At 51.0% G+C, this 23,467-nt stretch overlaps 2 protein-coding genes across 2 annotated transcripts in view; both read right to left on the reverse strand.

The window, feature by feature from the left end:
- LOC128274907 (glycerol-3-phosphate dehydrogenase, mitochondrial) overlaps positions 1–23,467 on the reverse strand; it is a 281,955-nt gene that overhangs the window by 28,470 nt on the left and 230,018 nt on the right. The window lies entirely within an intron of this gene.
- LOC128274777 (peroxidasin-like) lies at positions 6,392–22,043 on the reverse strand. The gene is made up of 8 exons (XM_053013082.1): positions 21,908–22,043; positions 9,257–9,390; positions 8,971–9,178; positions 8,737–8,907; positions 7,762–7,890; positions 7,327–7,689; positions 7,132–7,257; positions 6,392–6,888 (listed from the first exon to the last, which is right to left on the reverse strand). The coding sequence occupies exons 1-8, from the start codon at positions 22,041–22,043 to the stop codon at positions 6,392–6,394; spliced, it is 1,764 nt and encodes a 587-aa protein (XP_052869042.1).

The raw sequence follows: 23,467 nt of genomic DNA on the forward strand, positions 1-23,467 counted from the left end.
CTGCGGCCCCAAAACACACCCCGACACACAAACTGTGGGTATAAATAAAGAAACTGAAACTGAAACGTTATATTTCACGCACGCGTCTCGCGGTGTCGAGCAGCATTAAAGGGGTTCGGTCGGAACGGAACGTGTTAGCCGAGCGGCAAGACTGAATACGACCGCCGTTTAGGACTGCTGGGAGGACGAGATCAGTTTCGAAGTATTTTGGGATGTGTTGAATAAAGTAACACAACCGGCAGTGGGTTCTCGTAAATGGCGCGCAAAGCGTCGCGAACGCGGCAAACGCGGTGTCATCCGCAAAGTGTGTAGTTCCGCTGCCAGGCTGCCTGCCACCGGAAGGATATGTTAATTTTTGTCGCTCTCCTCTGTTAATTCTTTTCGTCGCCGTCGCCCGCGTCTTTGCGCGGTGTTCCGCCTCGCCACGTGGCAGTGAATCGGTTGAACCGGTTTCGGTGAGCGTGGAAAAGCTTTTCCACCGCTTCGGCTACTTCGCGGTGTCATGAGCCATTTTCACCGCATGTTGCAATGAGCCTGCGAGTGCGAGTGGATTGAAACGTTCCTAGAAGGGTGATACTGCGACGATGGCCGTGTTTAATAAATGATTTAGTAACACATATGGGGACTCAAGACCGATACGAATTGTATTTAAATCGGTGAGTTCCGAACCTGGTTCCAGAGACCGTTCGGTGCAGCAATCTCGCAGCGCTGTGAACCACATTTCAGCGGCCGGTGTCAAAAGTCATGCCGCAGAGAGTGAGGTCCTCACCGCGTGTGTCGCCCTGTTATGTTATATTTAGCCTATTGTTTTTCTTTTCACTGAACTGTCGGTTTCCGCCGTGCGCGAGAATCGCGACAACTGCGGCTTCCGAAACTAACCGTGTGACGCTCTCGCTAGGACCGCCCCGCGCCTTTGACAAAGTTAAATTATTCTTCCGACCGGGCCGAACCTCCGTGGCCCCCGGGCCCTGGGTGGTGTAAAGAGAGCCGAAAGAGCCGCTTTTCAAAGAGACCTCCCAGCGCCGGAAGCGGCAGCACGGGCCGGGCAGGGAGTCGAAGATAAACTTCGAGGAAACCGAAGGGATCCTCGCCCGATGACGCGGCCGGGCCCGGGGGGAGACGTGTGATGGCGTCAAAAAGGATTAGTTTTGCGTCGCTGCATCCATCGACAATGATGATGATGCTTGGGATTCCGTTTTTCGAGTGCTAGGAAAATATTTTCCTTGTTCGGAAACAATTATGCTCTCGTACTGGTCGTCGTGTTCCGCCGCCGGTTCCTCCGCCTCCCCCCGTCCGTGCCCTTCCCCGGCAACCCCGGCTAAGGCTAATAAATTACTTCCGGCAGTCGTCGTCGTCGTCGGTGTCGGGGATTCTGCAAAACCCAAACTGCCCACCCGAAGGATTCTGGACGGGACTTTCTGCAGACTGCAGGAGATGCGTTTCTATTTGTGTTTGAAGCACAAGAAAGCCTTTCCAATTTACTTGAATAATTTTCACAACAATGGAGCCCCCGAGAGTGTTTCCCCAAGAGAGTGACCAAGAGAGATAGCGAGGTTCGTTCAAGTGCGGCCCAAGGGACCCTGCAACAAACTGCAGGTTGCCGGTGCAGGTTGCCGGTGATCGTTATCGTTTAATGAAATATTCGTCGCATCAACGGGCCAGCCTGTTGCGAATGTGAAAAATGGTCCCCTTTTATGGGCATAAATATTCTTTCGCCCCGCTCGGTTCGGTTCCGTGGGCCCATTTATAACCTTTCATAAATCGTCGTCGTCGTCGTCGTCGTCGGGCCGGAGTTTTCTATCGGTCCTTCTGAGAGTGGCGAACAACAGACATGCGAACCACCACGTTGATTACTGTGTCCACCCAGCGCAATGGCCCTTGTTCCGTGTGCCGGGGCTCATAAAGTCAAAAGCTGATGTACTTTGAGGCTTTGCGGGGGGGAAAAAAGTAAGCGACAACGTTCTAATAGACACATTACGCCTCGTACTCCATCGTTCTAGTCGTGGCCATTAACATTATGTACGGGCAGCTGGTTTCCAGCAATTCTTGAGGACGCTTTCTACGCAGCCACTCGTGCTCTGCGTTTTCCACATCATCCGGAGTCTATATCCATGGCTGTAATATGGAAAAAGTTTCCTACTCAAAGTTAATAACGAAAGCAACAGAAAAGTCTTGCTTCTCACAAGCGTGTTTCGTAATTAAAAAACGATTTACGGCAACCTAAACGACTTCGACTTTCTGTCAAATAAATAGTTGGAATCAAAATTGATGGTAATTCATAAAATGTTTCATTAGCTGTCTTTTTCTATTAATAGGCTCGAAGCATGTTCTTCGTAGAGGCAACATTGGCAGATCGCTTAGGAGAATGTCACAGGAGACCATGAAAACTTTGTCAAAAGCTTGCGTGCAACAACAATGAAAAAGAGGAAGCTTTGGCGGAGCTTTTGTGAAACACGAAAATAGATCTCCAAAACAACAACCGAACTATTTGCAATGTTTGCTATTTGCAGTGTCCTTGTTCTAGAACTTCAGTCAACCTTAAGGAATGATTTTCGATGATTGACTTCTCCATTTTTACCTCCTCACTCTACCACAAAATCTCTCTCTATGTTCTCAGTTTTTTATAAAAAAAACAAACGAAACAAAACAGGCTTCACAAATTTCTTTGGAGCGACAAAGTTTATTGCAACTTTTTTGCTTTCGAAAAAATCGAAGCCTTGCCCGAGGGCCCTCTGTTGAGCTGTGTTAAACCAACTCCTTGAAAGGTAGCTTTTGAATTTGGCCTTATTAAGTTTGGTGTGGGCCTTATTAAGTCTTACAGGGATCACTAGTAATAAGGGCCCGTTTCTCCCGATTATCGACACTCGGGAATACCATTTCTATTGACTTACCAAGCGGCATGTGCCAATGCCAATGTTTCCCTGCCAATTCCCAGCAAGTCGTTTATTAACCTGCCCCTAAGCTACTCTCCATAGGTCGCCGCATCGTAATAGGTGCGCGTTAATGTAGCGTAATGCTGCTTGGGATCGGAATTGGCCAACTATTTGCTAATTATTGCTCAAAACCGCCGGCAGCTTTAGTGTTTAACATGCAAATGGGAAGATGCAACATTTTGCATCGCACCATGCGCCATGGCCACTGCTCGATCGCAGATCAAAGGACCCGTGCTGCCCGCAAGGCGTCGCACTTGCCTGACTTATTATTGGCAGGCGACCAACAATTTTGCGATTCCGTACCCGACCGTAAGACGGTTCGATAAACATTAATTACATTTCTGGCGGTCGGCGTCTGGTGGCACTCAGCGTCCTTACACTTCATTCACCAAACCCCATCCCGATCCTCTCGATCGGGCGCATCGAAAGGTTGCTCGGTGACGGGGACACACTCCCAGGCTGGAAGTGCCAGCGTGCTACGGCATCTTTCCCACCGAAAGGATTCCCGGCAGACGCCCCAAGGATCTTATGAATGCAAATGACAGGGCGTGGATGGAAGGAAAAATGCACAGCTTATAAATAAAACGACAGCCGGCCCGTCTCGGCCCGCGGAAGTACTTAGCCCCGCCGCCCTCACCGTTCCCACGTCCCCCAGGGGGGAAATAAAAAGGCGAAACGATGTTGATTTTATGGCAACATTCTGCTCGATGGCCCCGCGGAACTCTGACAGAGTGAAAATATGAAATGAACGGCAACCGTTACAACAGCAAAGTAATTCAGTAATTCCCGCACAATTTATTCATGAAAATGCTGCTTCTCGCCCAATTTTCGCCGAAGTGCACGACATCGCGCCCGGACCGGAAATGGTTATCGTTGACATCCGATGTCGGTAACTATAATTCGACGACTCTTGATATTCATTAGCGAAAGCTCTCAATTTGCATGCCATTAGCCATCAGTGCGGCGGTCATTATGCGGTGCACAGGACGCGGACGACACGGACACGGATGGCTTTGCAGGCGGCGGAAGTGGTGAAAGCGAAAGAAGCGTTTTTTTCTTTTCATGTGGTCCTCAAAAAGGAAACTTTTCCTGCACCAAAATATGGCTAAACACGTCCGTCGCATCGTCGCACCATCAACGCTGCCTGTTCGTTCGAGGTGACGGAACTACTTAAGACGGTGCCCCCGAGTGCGCAAAGATCGGGCCGGGTAGCTGAAAATAGTATCACATGAATCGCAGAAGACCCCGCCGGAACCCGCCGGGGTGGTCTTTGTGTTGCGTTTTTGCTGATTGATTAATCGCCCGTTAGGAGTGGCACAAGATTGAACTCCCGGCCAGGCCCGGCCAAGCCCGGGCCGAGGCTTAGCTTCTGCGAAACATGGCCCCCAGGATGCTGGTCGGTCGGTCGGTGACAATCATTGATTGGGTAATCAATCAACGCGCGGAATGAGCATTCGCAATTGTTAATCCGATGAGCAGCATGCCACCGCCAGCCAGCCAGCCGGAACCGGCCGCACGGAGAGGGAGAGTGCGATCGAGCGAATTTGATCGATTTGTTGGAGGCGAGAAGGAAATGAATTAATAAGACTTACGCCAACTTCCGGGCCCGGGGTCGGGCCAGTAAGACGCTTGTTCTGTGGGAAAATCCTTCCCGCAAGGGGCGCGCGCGGTCGGCGGTCCGTTGGGTTGGGGTGGACAGAGAGAGGGCACGTCAAATCACAAACAGACCGAAGCGTGATTAGTTGCCTCATTTCGAGCGCCTAATGCTGGTCCACCATGCTCTGTCCGCGCGGAGCTTCAATCGAACGCATCCAATATGTCGAATTTGACCGGGTCCGGGTGAGTAGTGAATATTTAATTGGATGATGACATGACGGTTCTGTTTGCACTATTCGGGGGCGGCCATCGTGACCGAGCGCACTCCTTTGAAGCCGCAGCCGATTTGTGTGGCCGCGGCTTTAAAACCACGAAATCTAACCTCACATTCTGGCCGCATGATGCTACTGACGCCCGGGTAAGTAGTTCGGGCGGGCTGAATGGACAAATTTAACACCCGGTTTGATGCCTACGCTCTTCGGAAACGGTGAATTGGAGCATAAATTTCATTTCGGCTACGTGTGAGGATTTTGTGCGGAAAGAGGATTAAAAAATGGAAATTTCAACAAAAGCGACGTTATTAATTTCCTTAATTACGCAAAAGCAAGCGGGGCCACGCATTCATTGTCGGCATTGTCACAGTTTCACAGTCGCTCGCGGTGTAATTGTTGATTCGTCGGGTTTTATGCCTCGGGGGCCACGAAGAACCGCGTAACGAAGTGACGAACATTACACGCGCTTACGGGGAACAATGGAAAATGTTCCAACTGAACCGCTGAAGATGCTTAAAACATTCGAACTGGGAGATTGGAACTTCGAGCGTTCCGCTTGCCGGTGGCGGGGCAATTGATTCGGGGAATTGCTGTTCGATCGTAGACACACGACACGGGTTGGGGCAAGTTGGCCACCCAAAGTATCATTTATCCCACTTTAATACTTTTGAAATTAAAAAACTTTTACTACGTACGTTGGTCGGTCGTCGATGTGGCCGACACCGGCAACGACCCCGGCGATTGGGCTGTTCGGTGTGTTACATTGTGCTCTCGTTGCTTGTGGTGTGCCACAGGACAAGGGTTACACGCGTCAGAGGAGCTTCGGTGGACCCTTCCGAAGCAATGGATAATAATGAAACCCGTTGGTTGCCCTTGCAATCTGATCCTTGCACAGTGTTAAAGCTGTGACGTGCCCCATTTTCGGATGTGCAGTTAGGAAAACATCGAAAAACATAGAATAACATCGAAAAACATAGAATATCATCGAAAACATAGAAAAACATCGTCGCGAGTAAACAGAAAGAATAAAGGAATGAAACAACGTACGCTCAATTTTGACAACCTTCACTCGATCCTTCGTCCCGTTGGCGCTTTATTGATTAGTATTCCGTTTGTGTGTGATGTGTATTTTCCTGTGTGTTTTTGTCCACACGCTCTCTCTCTCCTTTCTATATGTAACACATTTCGGGGGGGTGTTTGGGCTTCTGTTTGACATCCGTCAACCTGGGGGTTGGTGATATTTTTTCTGTTCCTGTTCCGGTCTCTATTGCAATTTATTGCGCTGCGCGTTTGTGTGTGGGTCTCGGGGAAGTATTTGCTTAATATGTACATCGTCGTAACACGGGCCGACCCCTGTTCACTCTTTGCTTTGTGTTGCTCCTTCCACGCGGTTCTGTATTTGCCTCAACCGACCAGAACCTTATTTGATCTATTCCCTTTTTCCCGGGCTACGGTCGTCGGGGCGTCGGGCGTGGCAATGCGAGCCCCCACACACGTTGGGTGTCGTTGTTTCCTGATTAATCCTAGCAAATTAGAAAACAACATTCCGGCCTCCGGCGCCGGTGTCGGCCGGCCTGCGCCGGAGCTACCTCAGAGCGGCCCGTGGCGGAAGACGAGCTCGGCCGACGGCATCGGTTTCTCCTTCGGCTTGCGGCCGATCAGGACGAGCAGCAGAAAAAGCGTAATCCACGGAAGATAGATTTGAAAGTGGCGAAAGAAGGACACGCAGGACAGGGCTGTCACGATCAAAATGCTCATAAATCTCTCCTCCAGCCCGCGGCACACGGTGGGGCTGAGGGAGCCCCCGAGCGTGCCGGCCGTCCAGCGGCCCCCGAGCAGGGTGACGGTGGAGGGCGGCGGCGACAGCGAGGAGGCTGCCGACGATGACGACGACGAGCCGTGCTGGTTCGCCGAGGACGACGAAGACGAGGACGACGACGGGGAGGACGATTTGGAGTAGGCCGTCAGCTGCGGATAGGTGATGTGGGTCTCACCGTCCTTGCCGTACTCGACCAGGGTCGGCGAGTAGGTGATGTACTCGATGATGAATCCCGTCGGTGGATAGGGCGTCGTGTCGTGCGGGTGCCCTGCGGGTGAGAGGTGGGACAAAAAATGGCGTCATTACAGGGCGAAGGTGTTCCAGGGCCGTCGCCCGGTGCGTATCAATCGACCCATCAGCGCCACAGCTGGTAACAGTTGTCGAACGGCAAGTAGAACATTATAAACTTAATGAAAGGACACTCGGGAAAATTAAAATAAATTGCTAACGGGACGCTGAGAAGTGAGTAAATCACAAAGGGCGCTGAAGAAGGTGACTCGCGGTGACTTACTTGGGCCCATCAGGGTTGTCCTTCTGCGTGGCAGTGTCGGAGGCGGTGCCGGAGTTGTGGTGGTCGTGGTGGTGGTTGTTGTCGTTGTCGTCGTTGTCGTGGTGGTCGTCGTCGGTCGTTTGATCTCTGCGAAAACAGAACAACAAGCAGACATTAGACGAGACAAGCGGGGTTCTCTCTCTCTCCCGGACCTACCGTACACCCGGATCGTTCGATTGGCCTTGCCGAAGGCGTTCGATGATATGCACATGTAGCTGCCGGCATCGGCCGCGGAGAAGCTGCGGATCCGTAGCGTCATCTTCGCCGCGTACAGACTCCCGAAGTGCTGCTCGCGGATCTCGTATCGTTCGCCGTTTAGCATCACTTCCTGCGGTTGGTGATCGTTGGGCCCGCCCGGACCGACGGCACCCCCCGAGGCCGAGTTACTTCGGCCCACCTTCGACACCTTCGTCCAGTAGTTGACCGACCGGGGGAACGATTCCACCGCACACTCCAACTCGATGTCCGCTTCCTCGTACACACCGAGCAACGTTTTCGTCGTCGTCACATTCGGGGCAACTGTCAGAGGCCAGGAGGAGAGACGATTAAAAAAGGGACGATTTCCAACGGTTGTGTTCCGCTGATACTTACAGTGCACGTTGAGATAGACACGCTTGCTGACGGCCGGCGGGACCTCGTTCGAGGCAATGCACAAATAGGCGCCCATCTGCTTCCGGCTGACGTGCGTCAGATTCAGAAAGATGCCAACGTGTTGATCGACTAGACGCAGCCATCAAGCGACAAGGACGCAGCCATCGAGCGAAAAACATCGCCACGCCGGAAAGAAATAGAAATCCACATTTTCAAATTGATCGTAAACCAGCGAAACATCCTTTAACGTGTTGCAGTTACTACGCTCGGCCCAATGCGAGCCTTTATTGGGCCATTTTTCCGACCTCTCTTTCTGACTCTCTCGCTCTGTGGTCTCTGAGGTTGAGTGATGATAAAATAAATAAATAAAAGCCACCGCCCTTATCGGAACCACGCATCAGGTCTGTCGGGCGACCGGAAACAGATGTCGGATATTATTGCCCCATCGTCGCATTTTATTGGGGGCCTCCTATTATAGGGTGATCCATCAAGTGTTTGGATTTTAAATGTCAAACTTCATTCGGGAAATTGTAAACATTTAGCAAAAACATTCACATCTATTAAATGGGACTCTTTCCGCTTGCAGAAAATTGGAAAATGTTAAAAACTTATTTCCAAAATGAAGAAGGAACCGCCGTAACCATTGTCTGATTGGTTCTTCAGCGAAATTGAAGCTTAAAACTTGGATGACATTTGGTTTTTAACTGGACGGCGCTACGTGCCATACAAACACTAGATGGATCACCCCATATCAATCAGGACCCCGGACCCCGGGACGCTCTGGTACATGTTTAATGTTGGTCATATACACGCGCAATTTGAATGCGGAAAGCGTTTGCGGAAACGAAATTCCAGATATTGGCTCCTTTATTAAATGATTCATCATTATCAGGGCCGCCCCTCAGGGCTTATAATCCCTTAAGCTCATTTGCCCGTAAAACTGTAATTGGAAAGTATCGTGCATCGTGTACCTACCTTTGCGCAGTTCCGACCCGTTGCGGTGCAGGTACAGCGGGCTGCCATCGTCCCGCCGCCAGGTGACCTTCGGTGCGGGATGTCCTGTGGCGCGACAGAAGAACGTTGCGTTGCCTCCCTCGCGCACGGTCAGGTCCGAGGACGACTGGTCGTCGGAAATATCCGGTGGCACTGGGAATAGGGGAACGATAGAGTGGGGATACAATCCCGGGCACGGTCACTTCTAAAACTTACGCTGTACGTCCACACACCCAACCTGCTTCTGCAGTGGCGTGACGTTTATTTGACACATGTAGCAACCTCGGTCCGACTCGCGCACGTTGCGAATCTTGAGCCGCCAAACGTCGTGCTCCTCCTGCGTCACGCTGTAGCGCGAATTGTGCGTCACAACCCGTCCCTGGAGGGCCAGGACCGTCTGGTCGGAGGCTCGCATCCAGCCGACCTGCCAGGAAACGAGATGCCATTGTTATCGCCACCCTTCGGGGGGTTGTTTTGTCGCCCACCGCCCGTCACTACTCACCTTGTAGGCACCTAAGTTTTGTACAATGCAACTGAGTGTCGCCTCTCTACCTATAGGAACTGTCACGTTCTCGATCGGACCCGCGAAGCTCGGCTTCAGCTCGTGCTCGTTGCCACGCTGGGACTCGGGGCTTCCTGTTGGCGAAAATCACAAGGGAACATCATAGAAAACAACGGAAAAACCACGCTACTAACACGCTGTGTCGCGCCACGGATTGGTCAAATCGAGAGATTTCAAGGTTTGTGGTCGGTTACACGAGTTACGAGTTGCTGTGCTGTTCCCGGGTCTCGGGAAAAACTGTTCTAGCCCGTGGAAAAGTTGGTGAAACCACGGGGCCGCGTGGTTGCCTGTCACGAAGTGGAGTGGAGTGTAGTGGCCATACAGCGCTGGACGCCGCCCCCCATAAACCCAAACAAACATCCTTCGCGCGGAACCCGAAAACCCGATGGCGGTGGCCCGAAAAATTTCCCGGGTCCAGTCGACCACGGCCACGCATCAGTTGCTGCTGACAGTTTACAACGCTAACTTCTGGAAGCCCCGCATCCGTGGTCCGGAACACCCCGGGCCACCCGGGTTTGCCATCGCTGTTTCTCGCTCTCGCGCGCACCGCGAGTGTTGATCTTTCACTTTGGTTGCGCCAACGCAGGGATTTTATGGAACATTTTTCCATCCCGATCCGTTGGCCAGCCCGTGTTCTATCGGTTGTCCTTGCTAGGGGGAGTACCCGCGCCGGGAAGTTGAATCTAAAACACCAAACATGAAGCTGCCGTGGGCCGGAAAAGCAGGCGGGCGGAAAATTACAGTTTAATTGTTGTATGTGTTCGCGGGCCACACCTGCTCAGTTCGCTTGTTGGGTTGGGGTTTTGTTTGGCCCCAGGACACGCGTTGTGCGTTGTGAAACTCCATTTTTGTTGTCCACCACCACGAAAACGAAAAAATGCCCCCCCGGGACCGGGTTTGACGTAACAATCCCAGCCGGGATTCGCTCGCGGGAGGGACAAAAAATAAATCGAACAAAATTGGGCGGACAAAAAGCGGTCCCCGATTGCGATGAGGGTCGTTGGTCGGTGTGTTGGTGTGTTTGCCTTCGGCCACCGCCAGCATCCGGAGCATGGTCCTTCGTTTGTGTGCCGCTTTTTATTCGGTTGTTAATTTTCACAGCTTAATGAGCGATTGCCGCCAGCGGCCAATGGGCCTCCCACGTGCGGAATCAAGGTAATCAAGGGATGTGTTTAACTCTTCGCATTCCGCACCTCAGCCCTCGCCGCCTGTATTCGTGTTTCATTGTTGTGTGCGGCAAGAAAGCATCATGTTCCGATCGTGGTTTTAACAAATTAATCGAGGTCGTTCTTTGGCCCCATTTTCCACTGGGCAAGCGATTTTCAACGTCGGATTGCGCCACCGGTTGACCCATTCCGAGCCGGGCCAATCGGTGCGTCACGGTCGGAAAAATAAATCATCGCACGAAATTGAATTTCGAATATTGCTGGCCAATAAATTGGCTGGCTACGTCGTAAATTACCGCTCCCGGCTGGGACTGGCCACCTTGGAAATGGAGCCGGCAACGAACGCCGGAATGGCTTAAAAACAGAGTCGAAGAAAGAATGTGTTTTTTTTCGCTTGCAGTAAAATTACGGCGCCGAAATTCTTCCGCTGACATTCGCTTCGTAATGGGAATTCAATTGAACCCCGTTCATTGACTTGGCGGACACGTCCTCCGGCGGCGTCATGCGGCTTACATGGCGTAAATTACAAATTATTTCCCAACCCCGTTTCGGTTCGGATCTTCGAACCGCGGGAACGAAACGGGAAGCGATTGTTATCAGCAAGCAGCTTTTAATCGATTTGCTAAATGTTGGCTTTGATTCATCGCACGGAAGGGTAGATCTTTCGGTGGGAACCGGCGACGAGCGACGTTGGAAGGGATTCCATATTGTTCTAATGGAAAAGTGCTGTGCTGTGGCAGAATCACTAATGATTGGTTCCGAACACGATCGCTCGCCGGGAAACGTGAGAAGAAAATGGTTTCTTAATAGAACTTTTCTTCGGTCCCTTTCCTTCTTTGGGGGCAAAACTGAATGCGAGATGCAGCCCAACGAGATCTGCAGTAATGTGTAGCAGTCCAAAACAGGAGCGCATGTTTTTAACACAGACTTTCGTAAACTTTTTGGAACACAAGCAAATTGATAAATAATGGTTGCTCAAGCACAAAGTTAGCGCCTCAATGTATGCAATCAGAATCACTTTTGGAAGGTTAAAAATTCAAAGCCAGAAATTAGTACGCCTGAAAGTATGCAATCGGAGGTCCTCCGAACGACTTAAAGCGAAAAATTAAGCTGATTGATTACGAGTAAGAAAGTTAAGGATTTGAATTTTAATCAATCGATCAATTTAATAGTTACTACTTCCGTTCGGCATCAATTAAACCTAGTCACCTAGTCCGATTATCCGCTTATAATTTACCCCTAATCATCTGGAACGGTCTGTCCCAAATCTACTGAAACATATGAGATCCGACCGGTCTTGAGCATCAATCAAGCTTAATTTTCAATCACCCACGGCTCGTTACAGATGGCCGACCATTAGCAGAATATATAACCGCGGGCCGAGGAGAGGAATCTGGAAGCTTATCATTCCTAGGTCCCCGTAAGGTCCCGTAAGGCTCTACCGCTTATTGTTTCAAATAAAGTGTAATAATAGTGTGAACAGCGAAAAGGCGGTCCTTGGCGGATCCGAGCGATTGAGATTGAGCTGCGGCTATAAATTGCGACGCCACGCCACGCCAAATCCTACGCCATCCTGGAACCCACCCCTCTGGTTCTCGGGGCGCAAATTGCTCTCCATCAGTCTAATAACGATCGATCGGAGAATCGGTGGCAGCGTGCAGCGGGATTTTTTTTTGTTCGTCCCGCCATTTCAACACACAAATCCCGAGCCTTCGACAGCCAAAAATTTGCCTCATCTTTATTCCGGCCTCGAGACGCCCCGAGAAATGGGCACATTCGCACAAAACGCTGACTCCGACAATCCCGAAACGTCCAGGACTCTCTCGGTTGAGCTCGGTTTGTCGGTGTGTGCCGTCGGAAGATAAATCAGTACAATGCGCGCGCGACGACCGTCGGTATCTGGCCGTGGGTGCCGCAAATTTATTGGTTTTTGGTAGTCCCAAAACCGGGATCGGCCACTCGGGTCGGGTCCGAAACCGAAATACGGTTCCAAATGCCCGACATCCGGACGCATCGCGACGCTGCTAGGGAAACAGTCCGTTTCTTGGGGGGCCTGAATAGCATTTTTCAATCAACGATTTACAGTCTAATGCCATTCCCGGCGAGTTCGAGCGGCCGGAAGTATTTTCTTTTCGCACGACCCATCCAGTGACTCATCGGTGCCTACCGATCCGATCCAATAACGACCAATTTCCCTGCTTTCCGTTGTTTTGTTAATGCACTGTGCCGCGTTAGGGGCATCCTTTTTTTTGCTGTGGTTTGGGATGGGTTTCCCCAAACCGAACCGAACCCAAACCCTCACCGGTGGCCACAGGGTGGGTCGGTTTCTGTGGTCACACGATAACACCGCAAGAGGAGCCGCCTTGTCATGAATAAATCCCTTCCCAGTGGCGGCCATGCTGGGGACGGTTGTTCCTTTTGTTGGACGCACGCGAGGGCTAACTCATTTCTCCGTTTTCCGGTCAATCAACGCAACCCGCCCGGCAAGCAGACGGCATTTTCGGAGAGTCCGAAATATGAGCGGAAATTTGCTTTTACTGGCGCTCCCTACCTCCCACGCCGTCGATCCACGTCGTCGCATCAAAGGAAATCTCATCAGGAGCCGAGCCTGGGCCGAGTCTTGCGAGAATCAGCCCTAACGACTGCAAATGAAACGGAATCGACTTCTGCGTCAGTCACTTCGTCGGGATCCGGAGATCGATCGGGGATACTACTCCGGAGCGGAACCGGATCAGTGAATCCAGGCGATGAATCGAAAACAGGACGAGAAAAACCGAAGGAAATACCGAAAGAGATACATGTTCCGTTCATGATTGAAAAGCCTTCCTTCTGCCTTCCCGGACCGGACAAGACTTTGGCTCACTTCGACTGCGTTCCGGTGGTTGCACCGTGAATGAGGCTGAGCCTTGCCCTCGCGTGTCAGGTCCCCCGGGTGTCCCCGGGCCAACCACATGAAATGATGAACAGTCTGCTGCCCTTCGGGTGCGTCTGCTGCGGCACATCAGGCACGGGTGCCTTCGAGAAGCTGTTAGTTTCACACCGGAAATGAAAATTGAACCAGATATCAATCGAACGCAGCGTTGCGTTGCGGGTGTGTGTGTGAAATTTTTCCGAAGGGCCGGAAGAATCGAACACAACGGGGCCGGCAGGACGACACACTCGAACGCGCTGCTCGGCTCGGTGTTTGCATTTCGTTTGCGCCACGCAGCCCGGTGCCAAAACAATTGCAACTCGCAATCGGATGCCGCCGTTGGTCATGATTTGGGGTTTCGAAAATCGAACGATGGCCACACCGTCTGTGTTGGTCTGTTTCATAATTTGCACGCCACCAGATGCCAGGTCCGGCCGTCCTCGGCTAACCTAAATCTACGGCCCTGTCCGCTAGGACCCTCGGACCCGGTACCCGTTTGGCCACATGTTTCCGGCCGGATGCCGGAGTGCCTCGGTGCCTCGGTTGCCTGTAGCTGGCGACCGTCCCTGGTCTCGGTCTTTCTAATTTAGTCTTTCCATTCTACCCGGCAGCGACCTACTGTCCGAAGTATCGGAGCAAGTAATCGAAGCGTTCAGCCCGGTTCGGCAAACCGGCAAACTCCGTCCGGTGGCACAACAGGCGACCACACCCCAAACACGCAGCACACGACACTCCCCTCCCCGGTGACCGATGGTGAGACGGTGGTCGGCAAGCCGGAGTCGGTAAAGTTGGGTGACTGCACCCTGAACTTTCAATCATTATTCAGTAGCAGCAGCACTGGACTGAAGGAGCTTCCGGCCGGGGGATCCGGACAACGTGCCGAATGCTTCTGCCAACTTGTGATTTGGGCTACAGACAGTCTTTTGGCGAGCTGTTGGATTTGAAAGGTGCACAAATGTCTGATGTAATGTCTGCCGCTTGTTGGAAGAACCGGAAAAGTGGCCCCGGAAATAGCCAACGTTGGGGATCAAGTTTAACGGAACATTTAATTTGATTCCGAGAGAATGCACTTCTCAGTGTCAGTGTACCGAGTTATCGTAGAAGGCTGTCCGAATGAGTGGAAAGCTTCAAGCAGAGTTTAATGTGAAGTAAATCTTCTGTAAAGTAATTCTTTTTGTCCTATTTTTCTAAGTCCTAAGTTTTTTCAATTCTCTAATTAAAACATCACTTTACTGAACTGAGTTACTAAGGCAACTTATAAAGCTTTTAATTGAACCTAGACCAATCTAGGATGCTTTGATTGGTGCTGGATTTGTCATTGCCAACTTTGCCACAACTTGGTGTAAAGTTGTTTATTATTTTCATGTTATTTGATTCGTTCCGTTTCGATTGTACTTTCCTCTGTTCATGATGGAATTGAATTGATTTAGCTCTACTCTCCTCTTAAATCTACAGGGTGGTCAAATACGCGTTCACTTTTTCATTCGGTTACAAAAAACAAACAGGTTAATATTGTTCGACGCTTGAACTTTTATGTGATTTTTTTATGAAAAACAATTTTGGTCAAATGTCTACCACGATTGGCTTAGCAGTAGCCCATTCGGTCGACCTATGTTTAGTACATTTTCGACTGTCTGTGATCCTATCTCGGCAACGGAAATGTGAATTTCGATCGTGAAGTCGTCAATAGTTGCTGGTTTGTTCGCGTAACATTTATGTTTCACCGCAGCCCGAAGATAATAGTCTAATGGTGTCAAATTACAACTTCTTGGAAGCCAATTCACAACACCATATGCACTGATTATTCGCTGTCCGAAGATGCGGTGCAAATTGGCTCAAATTGGCTTAAATGAAATGTGTTTTTCAAATATCGTACCGTTTGAGTTGAAGACCTACTACTTTGGAAATAAGTTTTTCATACTTTCCCATTTTCTGCAACCGAAATTGTATTTTATACATAAACTAGCAGTTCTTCTTGGTGGGGTATCCGAACAGCTTCGCTTTTCGCTTCCCGTTACTCATACTTTTCAAACGAATGGGTCTTCCTGGTGACGTATTCGTTCAATTTCCCTTTACGCCTCCCATTACTCCTCCGTTTCCCGGTGACGTATCCGATCGGCTTCCTGTTGGATACATGTCAAAACTCGCACCACCTGAGTTTGGCTCAAATTGCTTGAAAATTATCCGAGCTTTGCTGACATTAACCCAGATTTTGTATGGGTTAATGCCCCTCTCCCTTTAAACCCCTCCCCTCTTTACAAAAAGGGTCTTTGTAAAGAGGGGAGGGGTTTCAAACATTCACCAGAACATTTCCCCTTCCCCAAAACTCCCGCCTGCCGAGTTTGGTTCAATTTGTTTGAAACGTTTGGACGTAACGTATGGGCGTTACGGTACGTTACGTTTGTATGGGAGCCCCCCCTCCCCGGAGGCGTGGGAGGGTCAAACTTTCCTATTCACAATCCGGGGTCACAAAACTACGCTGTGCAAAATTTCACGCGGATTGGTTCAGTAGTTTTGGAGAAAATGCGGTACAGACAGACAGACAGACAAACAACAATTTTTATATACTAGGTGTGTGCGTTGAGAAACGAACTTTTAAAAAGATGGCTGTACCTGCCGATTGGGACTTCCCAGTTTAGCGGTTCATTCATCATTACCTTGTTTTGACATCAGGTAATGGATTTCAGGTCGAACAAAAAAATATTTCGGTTTGCAATCCATCATTGAAAGGGTTAAACTATGTCAACTTTTGTGCCGGAAAATGACGTTTTGCGGGGATTATTATTTTTCTGCTCCTCTTGAAGAAAGCTGCTTCGGAATCGCACCAAATGCTTGTCGGGACTTGTGTTTGGAAGATCGCAATGCTTTAAGTGGTTTAAAAAACTTCAAAATGGCGATTTTGACTTAACAAAAAAAAGCGTCGAAGGACTCCAAAAAACGGACTTTCTGATGGGACAGAAAGGTGTGGTGTTTCACAAGCTCCTAAAACCTGATGGAAACGTTAATTCCGATCGCTACTGACAACAAATGATCAATTTGAACCATGCATTGATCGAAAAACGACCAAAATGCAATTCTAGTGGGCTTCAATGGGGGCGCCTGGTGGCTCGTGGAATCAAGCACCAGGCGCCCAAAAAAACAAAACTGTTTCAGGATACTATCAAATCACTTGGATGGAGCTGCTATCCCTCCCCGCGTTATTCACTAGACTTGGTTCTTTCCGAATATCATTCATTTTCATCGATGGGACACGTATTGGCTGAGCAGCCCTTCGTTTTTCCACGATGAAGTCGAAATTGGATGACTAATTAGTTTACTTAAAAAGTCGAAGAATTCTTTCGCCTGGGAATCCACGATTTAGCAGAGAGATAGGAGAAATGTATAGCTAGCGATGGCACATACTTCGAATAAAATAGAAATTTGCATAAAAATTTTATAAACATTTTTTGTGTGTTAAAAAAGTTCGTTTCTCAACGCACACACCTAGTATATAGATTTGGTGAATCAATCTTTCAAATAAATGTTCAAGCATCGAAAAATTATAAGCTGTTTGTTTTTTATAACTAAACGAATCTGGATGTTTTCTCCATAGCCCCTCCATCTCTGTATCTTTCTCCCAGATGCGTATGTGGGTACTGGGATTATGAAGGTTCTGCATACCATGAATTTGGTCTTGCATTCGTTTATCTGCAGGCCGAGAGTGCCGGCAGCTTACTCAATTCCTATGTAGACCTGAACTACACCGAATACACTTCGACCTATAATGTCTATGTCATTAGCCAAGCTTAGTATCTGACTGGACTTGAAGCAGATGGTCCCTGAGGTTTCTACTGCTAGGTGCTAGCGAAGGGATTAGAGAGCTTTCTATCAACCTTCACCTGGCTTGTGACGTTCGTCTTGAAAAGAAAACATAGACAGTCCTTCTGGCAGGGAGTTGCCGTTTTAAGAAGCTGAAAGTGTGTTTGGGCATTTCAATCATTAAATCGCTACAAATCTCCAGATAAATGATATTTATACTTTGAGTATCGCACCAACAAATATACGTACTGTCTTGAATGGCGCTTGTCTACCGTATCATCAATTGTTAATTTATTATTGGCTATCCATGATCGTTAGTCTCGGCAGTCTAGTACCATTTCGAAGCCAGTCCGCTTCGCAACAGATGAGCACCAGCTTGAGCACCATTTATCTTCGCGATGTCTGCCGTAAAACAAATACTGAAACATCATTCTCCTTCACCAGCGGCACCAATCCGCACAAGCAACACCGGACCGCCCGGAACAGCGGAATGGAAAATATTAAAATCGGAAACCCGCAGCCCCGGACTCGGTTCCGTTTTCTTAACCCATTCTTACGCTGAAAGGATTTTCACGACCTCCCGACCCGGCCCTGGCCCACCGCGTCCCGTTGTAACCAAGTCACTCCCGGGAAGTGCTTCATCACGGGCGTAACTGATTTTCCATTTAGAAAATCCATCATCCAGTAAATTTAACCACAATAGCGCATCGCTGGCGCTCCTTGCCCCCTGGGGAAGGGCGTAACCTTCGCCCCTCCCTGAGCGAAAGGTCGTGACGGTCGAAAGAAAAAGCCGAAAGCCACCAGGAATTGAGCCGGTGGCACGGTGGCCCCAAGCTCATTAACCACAATGCACCTCGCACTCGATCGATGGGCCGGTTGGGCCGGAAAGGACCCCGGCGGGATAACTCCACGCGGGATTGGCGATCGGCAGGGTGTAATGAGTTTTCGTTACTCGCCTCAGAAGGGGCCCCGGGCTCTCTAGGGGGGCTTCGGCGCGCGCGAAAACGCGAAGAAAACCCACGAGCGATGCGATATTTTCCATCCGACCGACGAACAGGAGATGATTTATTCACACAACCCGGCCCGGCTTCAAATCAGATCGATGTGGAAAGTCTTCGCCGGGTCTGCGCGTGTTCTTGCTTTGGTTTTAATAAAGTTCAAAAGAGTGAACAACCCCGGCCCGGGCGCGGCGTGTAAAGGCCGTGGCTCCACCGCGGGCGGTCTCGTGTTTCTCGTCCTCGGAAAATTGCCCGAGTAATGTGAGGCGCACCCGTGGTGCCCGGTGGCCAAATGAGCACTCAGTGGCAACATTACGCCTTCGGATCGAATTGGGTGGAAAATCGTGTAGCCAAAACATAACCCTACCGTGGGCCGTGTTACAGAAAGTTTAGCCGCCCGGCGAATCGGATTCGGCGAAGAATTGGAACCATTTGAGCCACCACACAAGAAGCGGTGAGCGTGCCGCTTAAATAGGCCCAGAACTTTGTCGTTCCGTCGCCAGCGGAATCGCTATGACAAACCTGCGTCCTGCGTTCTGTGGGACGACGGGACTCGGATAAAAACGGGGGACTCTTTATTAAAATTAGCATAATTACTTAAGCAGAGGCAGAAAGATGCAGAGGCACACAGTTCACAAACGGAACACCCACTAAATCAACACGCATTTACCCGGGACCCGGGGCACCGGGAAGCCACTTGAAGAAGCCGTCACAACATCCTGGCTCATGGTGGTCGCCGTCGGATGGCCGCAATCCACTCGACCCACCACAAGCACGAGATGCTGGCGGCGGCTCAAGTGGCGGAGTCTTTTTAGTGCTTCATCAGTCGCCGCAGCTCATTTGACCTGTCTCGGTGGCCACCACACCCCGCCGCGGGTAAGGGTTAATCCTCGCAATAACACAGTGACAGTTTCCGGGGAGGTTTAAAAGCGTTTTCCACTTATGCAAATGAGTGGAAACATTAGGGATACCTCGGAGCCGCTCGCTCCTGTCACAGACGTCCATCTTGTAAGCCCGGCGGTCTGGGGTCTCCGCCCGTCACGGCAAGACTTTGCGGAGTGCCCCGTTGTAATTGCGGACAATTGTGTGTCCTTGCACACAAAAACGGGCGGATGACCAACTCCGGCAGCCCATGAAGGGCTTTCATAACTTATGCAACCTAAATCGCTTATGTGCGCGCGGTGTTTCAAACTCTGGATGGGAAGCCGCCGGATTTGTGGGCTTTTGTTCGCCCCGCCGGGGGGGGGGAAGAAAAAATCAAAAGTTTTGAACGGCGAAAGCGTGGGCATTATTATTGAGCCGTATCAATAATGCAGAAGCGGGACGAATAAACTTTCGCTCATATTGGTTTCCGGTTGAATGGGCTCACTCGTCCCGCGGTGCGTTGAATCCCTGGGCTGGGCCACTTCAAATTGACCGCTGTGAACATTAACAGACGCGGATTCTAGCCCGGTGGACGCGGACTTCCGGGGTTGCTGCCAATCGGGTGCCAAATCGATGCTTATTTTTCGACTCGACCACATTATTGGGTTTTGTTTGGCGTAAACGAACGAAAACGGGCAAAAAACCGAGCTCCAGACATTGATCCCGGCGGCGGAAGGACATCATTTGGTGGTCCTCACGCGCGGCGAGCCGGTCGTTTTCCACTTCACTAAATGGGTTCGAGCGCTCGAGTAACAACAAACTCCGCTTTTGTGGTCCTTCTTCGCGCGAGCCTCGTAAATCGCCAATCTTCAGGAACGCACGCAGAACGTGTGTGTGTGTGAGTGCAAGGTCACCGTGGGTGGCCCTCGAAACGAGGCCGCGCACGTGGCCGACCCTTGCGGTCGGATCCCTGGGCCCTCCGGAAAGGTCGACTACATCCGAGGTGGGTTCAAAAGGCTCGTAATGTGCGGCACTTGAACGAGACTCTCGACGGGATCCGGAACAGTCTTCCCAAAAAAAAAAGGAAACGGATGGATAAATAAAAAACGGATCTCATAACTTCTGCAAATAAAATCCCCACAGCCAGAGCCAGAGCCAGGGCGCGCCATGATTGATAGGTTGTCATTTTCTATCATTGCCACTGTAAAGTTCGCACATTGTATGGACGTGTGTGTCCCGGCGTTCTAGGCACTCCGTGTCTCTGTCGCGGCCACCCGCCACTGGATCGCACCGTGGGGCTGGTGGGGGGAGGGAAAGTTAAATTCGTACCTTCCGTCTGTGTGTCTGTTTTCAAACAACAATGTCCAGTGGTGCTAATGCGGGACCATACGCGTATGTCCTCGGCCGCATTCTACCATTTCCCATTCAATTTCGCACCACACGAACCTAAGCCCCGGGGTTTGTGTTTGACAAGCTTCAGGTTCCAGGCATTCCGACACATGATTGATGGTTCCCGCCCGAAGAGTCCTCTCGCCGACGGGCCGGCTTTTTTGTCTCCCCCGCCCCCACTGGCGCGCTCCACGCGTCTCTCGGCGTTTGATTGACCTATAGGTTTTCGGGGGGACTCGGCGCAATAATTAATCAACCTATCGGAAGCGTACTTAATCAACACTTGAGGTCAGCCGTAAATTATGAACGTTTCGTCGGCCGCCGGACTTTCGTGTGGTTTCGTCGGCGGCGGCAGGCCAGCGATCCGTTTGCAAGCTCCCGAGGATTATCGAAAACGGGGCGGCTTTTGATATCGCTACCGTTGCCATGCACATGCGACAAGCGGCGCGTGCATTAAAAGCTCCCGCGAAGGTCCCGACCCGTGGCTCGGGAGTAAATAAATCCGTTTCTGCCGGGATAATGAGACCGCACCGGTCACGGCTACACGGTTTTCAACAGAGTGTGAAAACAGATGGCATCGAGGCCCGCCAGAGATTATGCATTGTTTCGGAATGTATTTTAAAATTATCAAACTTTACAATCGGAAGGGAATTGACAAAACGCGCCATCTGGTGGCGGTGTCCATGGCAACCAGCGAGTCCTTCGGCGCCTATTGGAGTTTGGTTCGTAAATTTAATCCTATTTGCTAAAGCAAAAACCCGTTAAAGGTTCAAAGACTTCCCTTTTGCGAGGTAATTTATTTTTGAGCTTGCAGCTTGAGCCTAGAACGGACGATCGGGACGGCGAAAGCTATCTTCGAAAGCATCTCGAAGCAGGTCGCTGTTCTGTTCTGTTTTGTGTTCTGCGCCGAAGATGAAAGAGAAATCCAATAACCCCGGAGCTTAATCAGCAAAAGGTAAGGCTTCTATCTCGCCATCTCGAAGCATTCGCCTTTCAAGTATCAATCGGTGGAATAAAATTTTCCTACACCGATCGGCACCGGCGCGCCGATAGGAATCGAGCCGCTGAGCTTCTGAAAGGTTTTCCTGGAAGCTCCGGCCCGGAACGGGGAAACTCGAACCGAACCTCCTGGAGCCGACCGGCAGATGTTGAAAGTCATCACAATCTCATAATATCTTGATTGATCATCAACTCGATCGAACCATGTGTGCGGCATAATAACACACCCATCCTCTCTCTCAGCTCTTGAACACAAAATTTAAGCCCTCACTAAAAGTTTCCCCTCCCATTCGAATCTCGTAGCGATTCCGGAGCGGACTGCGCTGGGGACAACGGCTGGGGGTTTTTGGGAGGAATTTCGAGCGGATTTGCAAACACGTACTACGTGACCATTTCGGAAACCAAACACACGCCACGGCCTGTTGACCGGGGGGCGGGGGGGGGCCGGGTCCCGGGCAGCACTTACCCTTGACAAACATCGTCAGCAGTCCCAGCCACAGCAATAATCCACCGCCGGTCGGCAGCCAGACCGGGCGCACCCATCGTCGGCAGGATCCGGGACGCTGGTGCTGCTGCTGCTGCCTCTGCTGTCGTTCGGTCATGGCTACCGGCGCCCGCTTTATACCGATCACGTACTTGTCGAAGTGGTGGCGATGGCCGTCTTCTCCTGCTGCTGCTGCTGCTCCTGGAACCCTTCTTTCGATCGAAGTTTCGAACTTTCGCACGTCGCTCGTCGCTATCGGTACCGGGGCGCGCTGCGATGCGCTGCGCTCCAATGGTGCTTCCGGGTCCCTCCGGAAAACAGAACACACACACACCCACACACACGCGGGCAGAGACAAACACACCAAAAATAGCCCGTTCGTCCTTTTCCGTTCGCTTTATGAGCTGCGATTTGTGAACGGTTCCGAACGGGGCCGTTTCATAAATTTTGTAAAATATTCTCTCAGCCGCGCAAACACACACACACACACTAACGGGGCACACACGCACACTGCCTTCGGGTTCGGGACACTATTTTGTGAAATCGTTTTATGACGATTCGAACGTCAACGACAACGACGCTCCTCGACGGCGCTCCTCAATCCGGGCGATATCGACGGTTCGATGAGGTCGAAGCCCAACTAGTCGCCGTTAACCCGCAGCCGCCGCCGCCGCTGCCGGTCACCGGGCCGCCCGTTTTGGCCATCGTCACATTCGCACATGGCGCGGGTCACGTGCGCGCCGAGGTTTGTCAGTTTTGCCGGCTCATCCAGCAGGCCCTAACGCGTGCTCGGGACGCCCGGGATGACGTTTGCAATAATCGTAATAATCATTCAACCGGTCACACACACAGATACACACTCTCGCGTCACTTCCGATGCGTCACAACGACCATCGCGGCGCGCGCACGTACGGCACTTGGTTTTAAGATGCTTCTCGGGCCATCAGCACAGTCTCCGGAAGCGAGTGTAAATAGGCCCGTTTTATTTACTTAGGCCCCGGGCCGGCCTTCGGCAGGACCCTCTCGCTGGGTTCGGCGCTGGAAGTATGCTAATAAAATCACCCTTTTTCTTTGCGATTACTTTTTACGGCCGACAAATTGTTAGTTATGCGCACTATCTGATGGGCCCGTGATGGGCCCGGGATCGATCGAGAACCGGCAGCGGATTAGGGGTCCGAAAGGAACCGGCCCAGGGAGCAACTCAAACGTGGCGGCCGTGACAGGTTTCGCACCCATTTGAGTAAATTATTTATGCTACCGAGAGAACGCGGACCCTCGAGCACGTACGCGAGATATGGGCGAAAGATATTAATCTCTCCGTCGTCGGCACCGAAACACGATCTTGATCTTGAGCGGGTCTTGTTTGCACTACTCGCTGCGGCTGCTGCCCGTGCGAGTTTAGGACCTCCCTAGGGGAGCGCGCGCTGCGGTTTGGCTCCATTTCGACGATGAGGATGAGTTTAATGTTGTTTACATTCAGTTCGGTTGCCAATGTACCGAGCCGAGTCCCAGTATTCCCCATCGGCAGAGAGCTTCCAAAGT

The sequence above is a fragment of the Anopheles cruzii genome, chromosome 3, assembly GCF_943734635.1.
Source record: "Anopheles cruzii chromosome 3, idAnoCruzAS_RS32_06, whole genome shotgun sequence".
Classification (NCBI taxonomy): domain Eukaryota; kingdom Metazoa; phylum Arthropoda; class Insecta; order Diptera; family Culicidae; genus Anopheles; species Anopheles cruzii.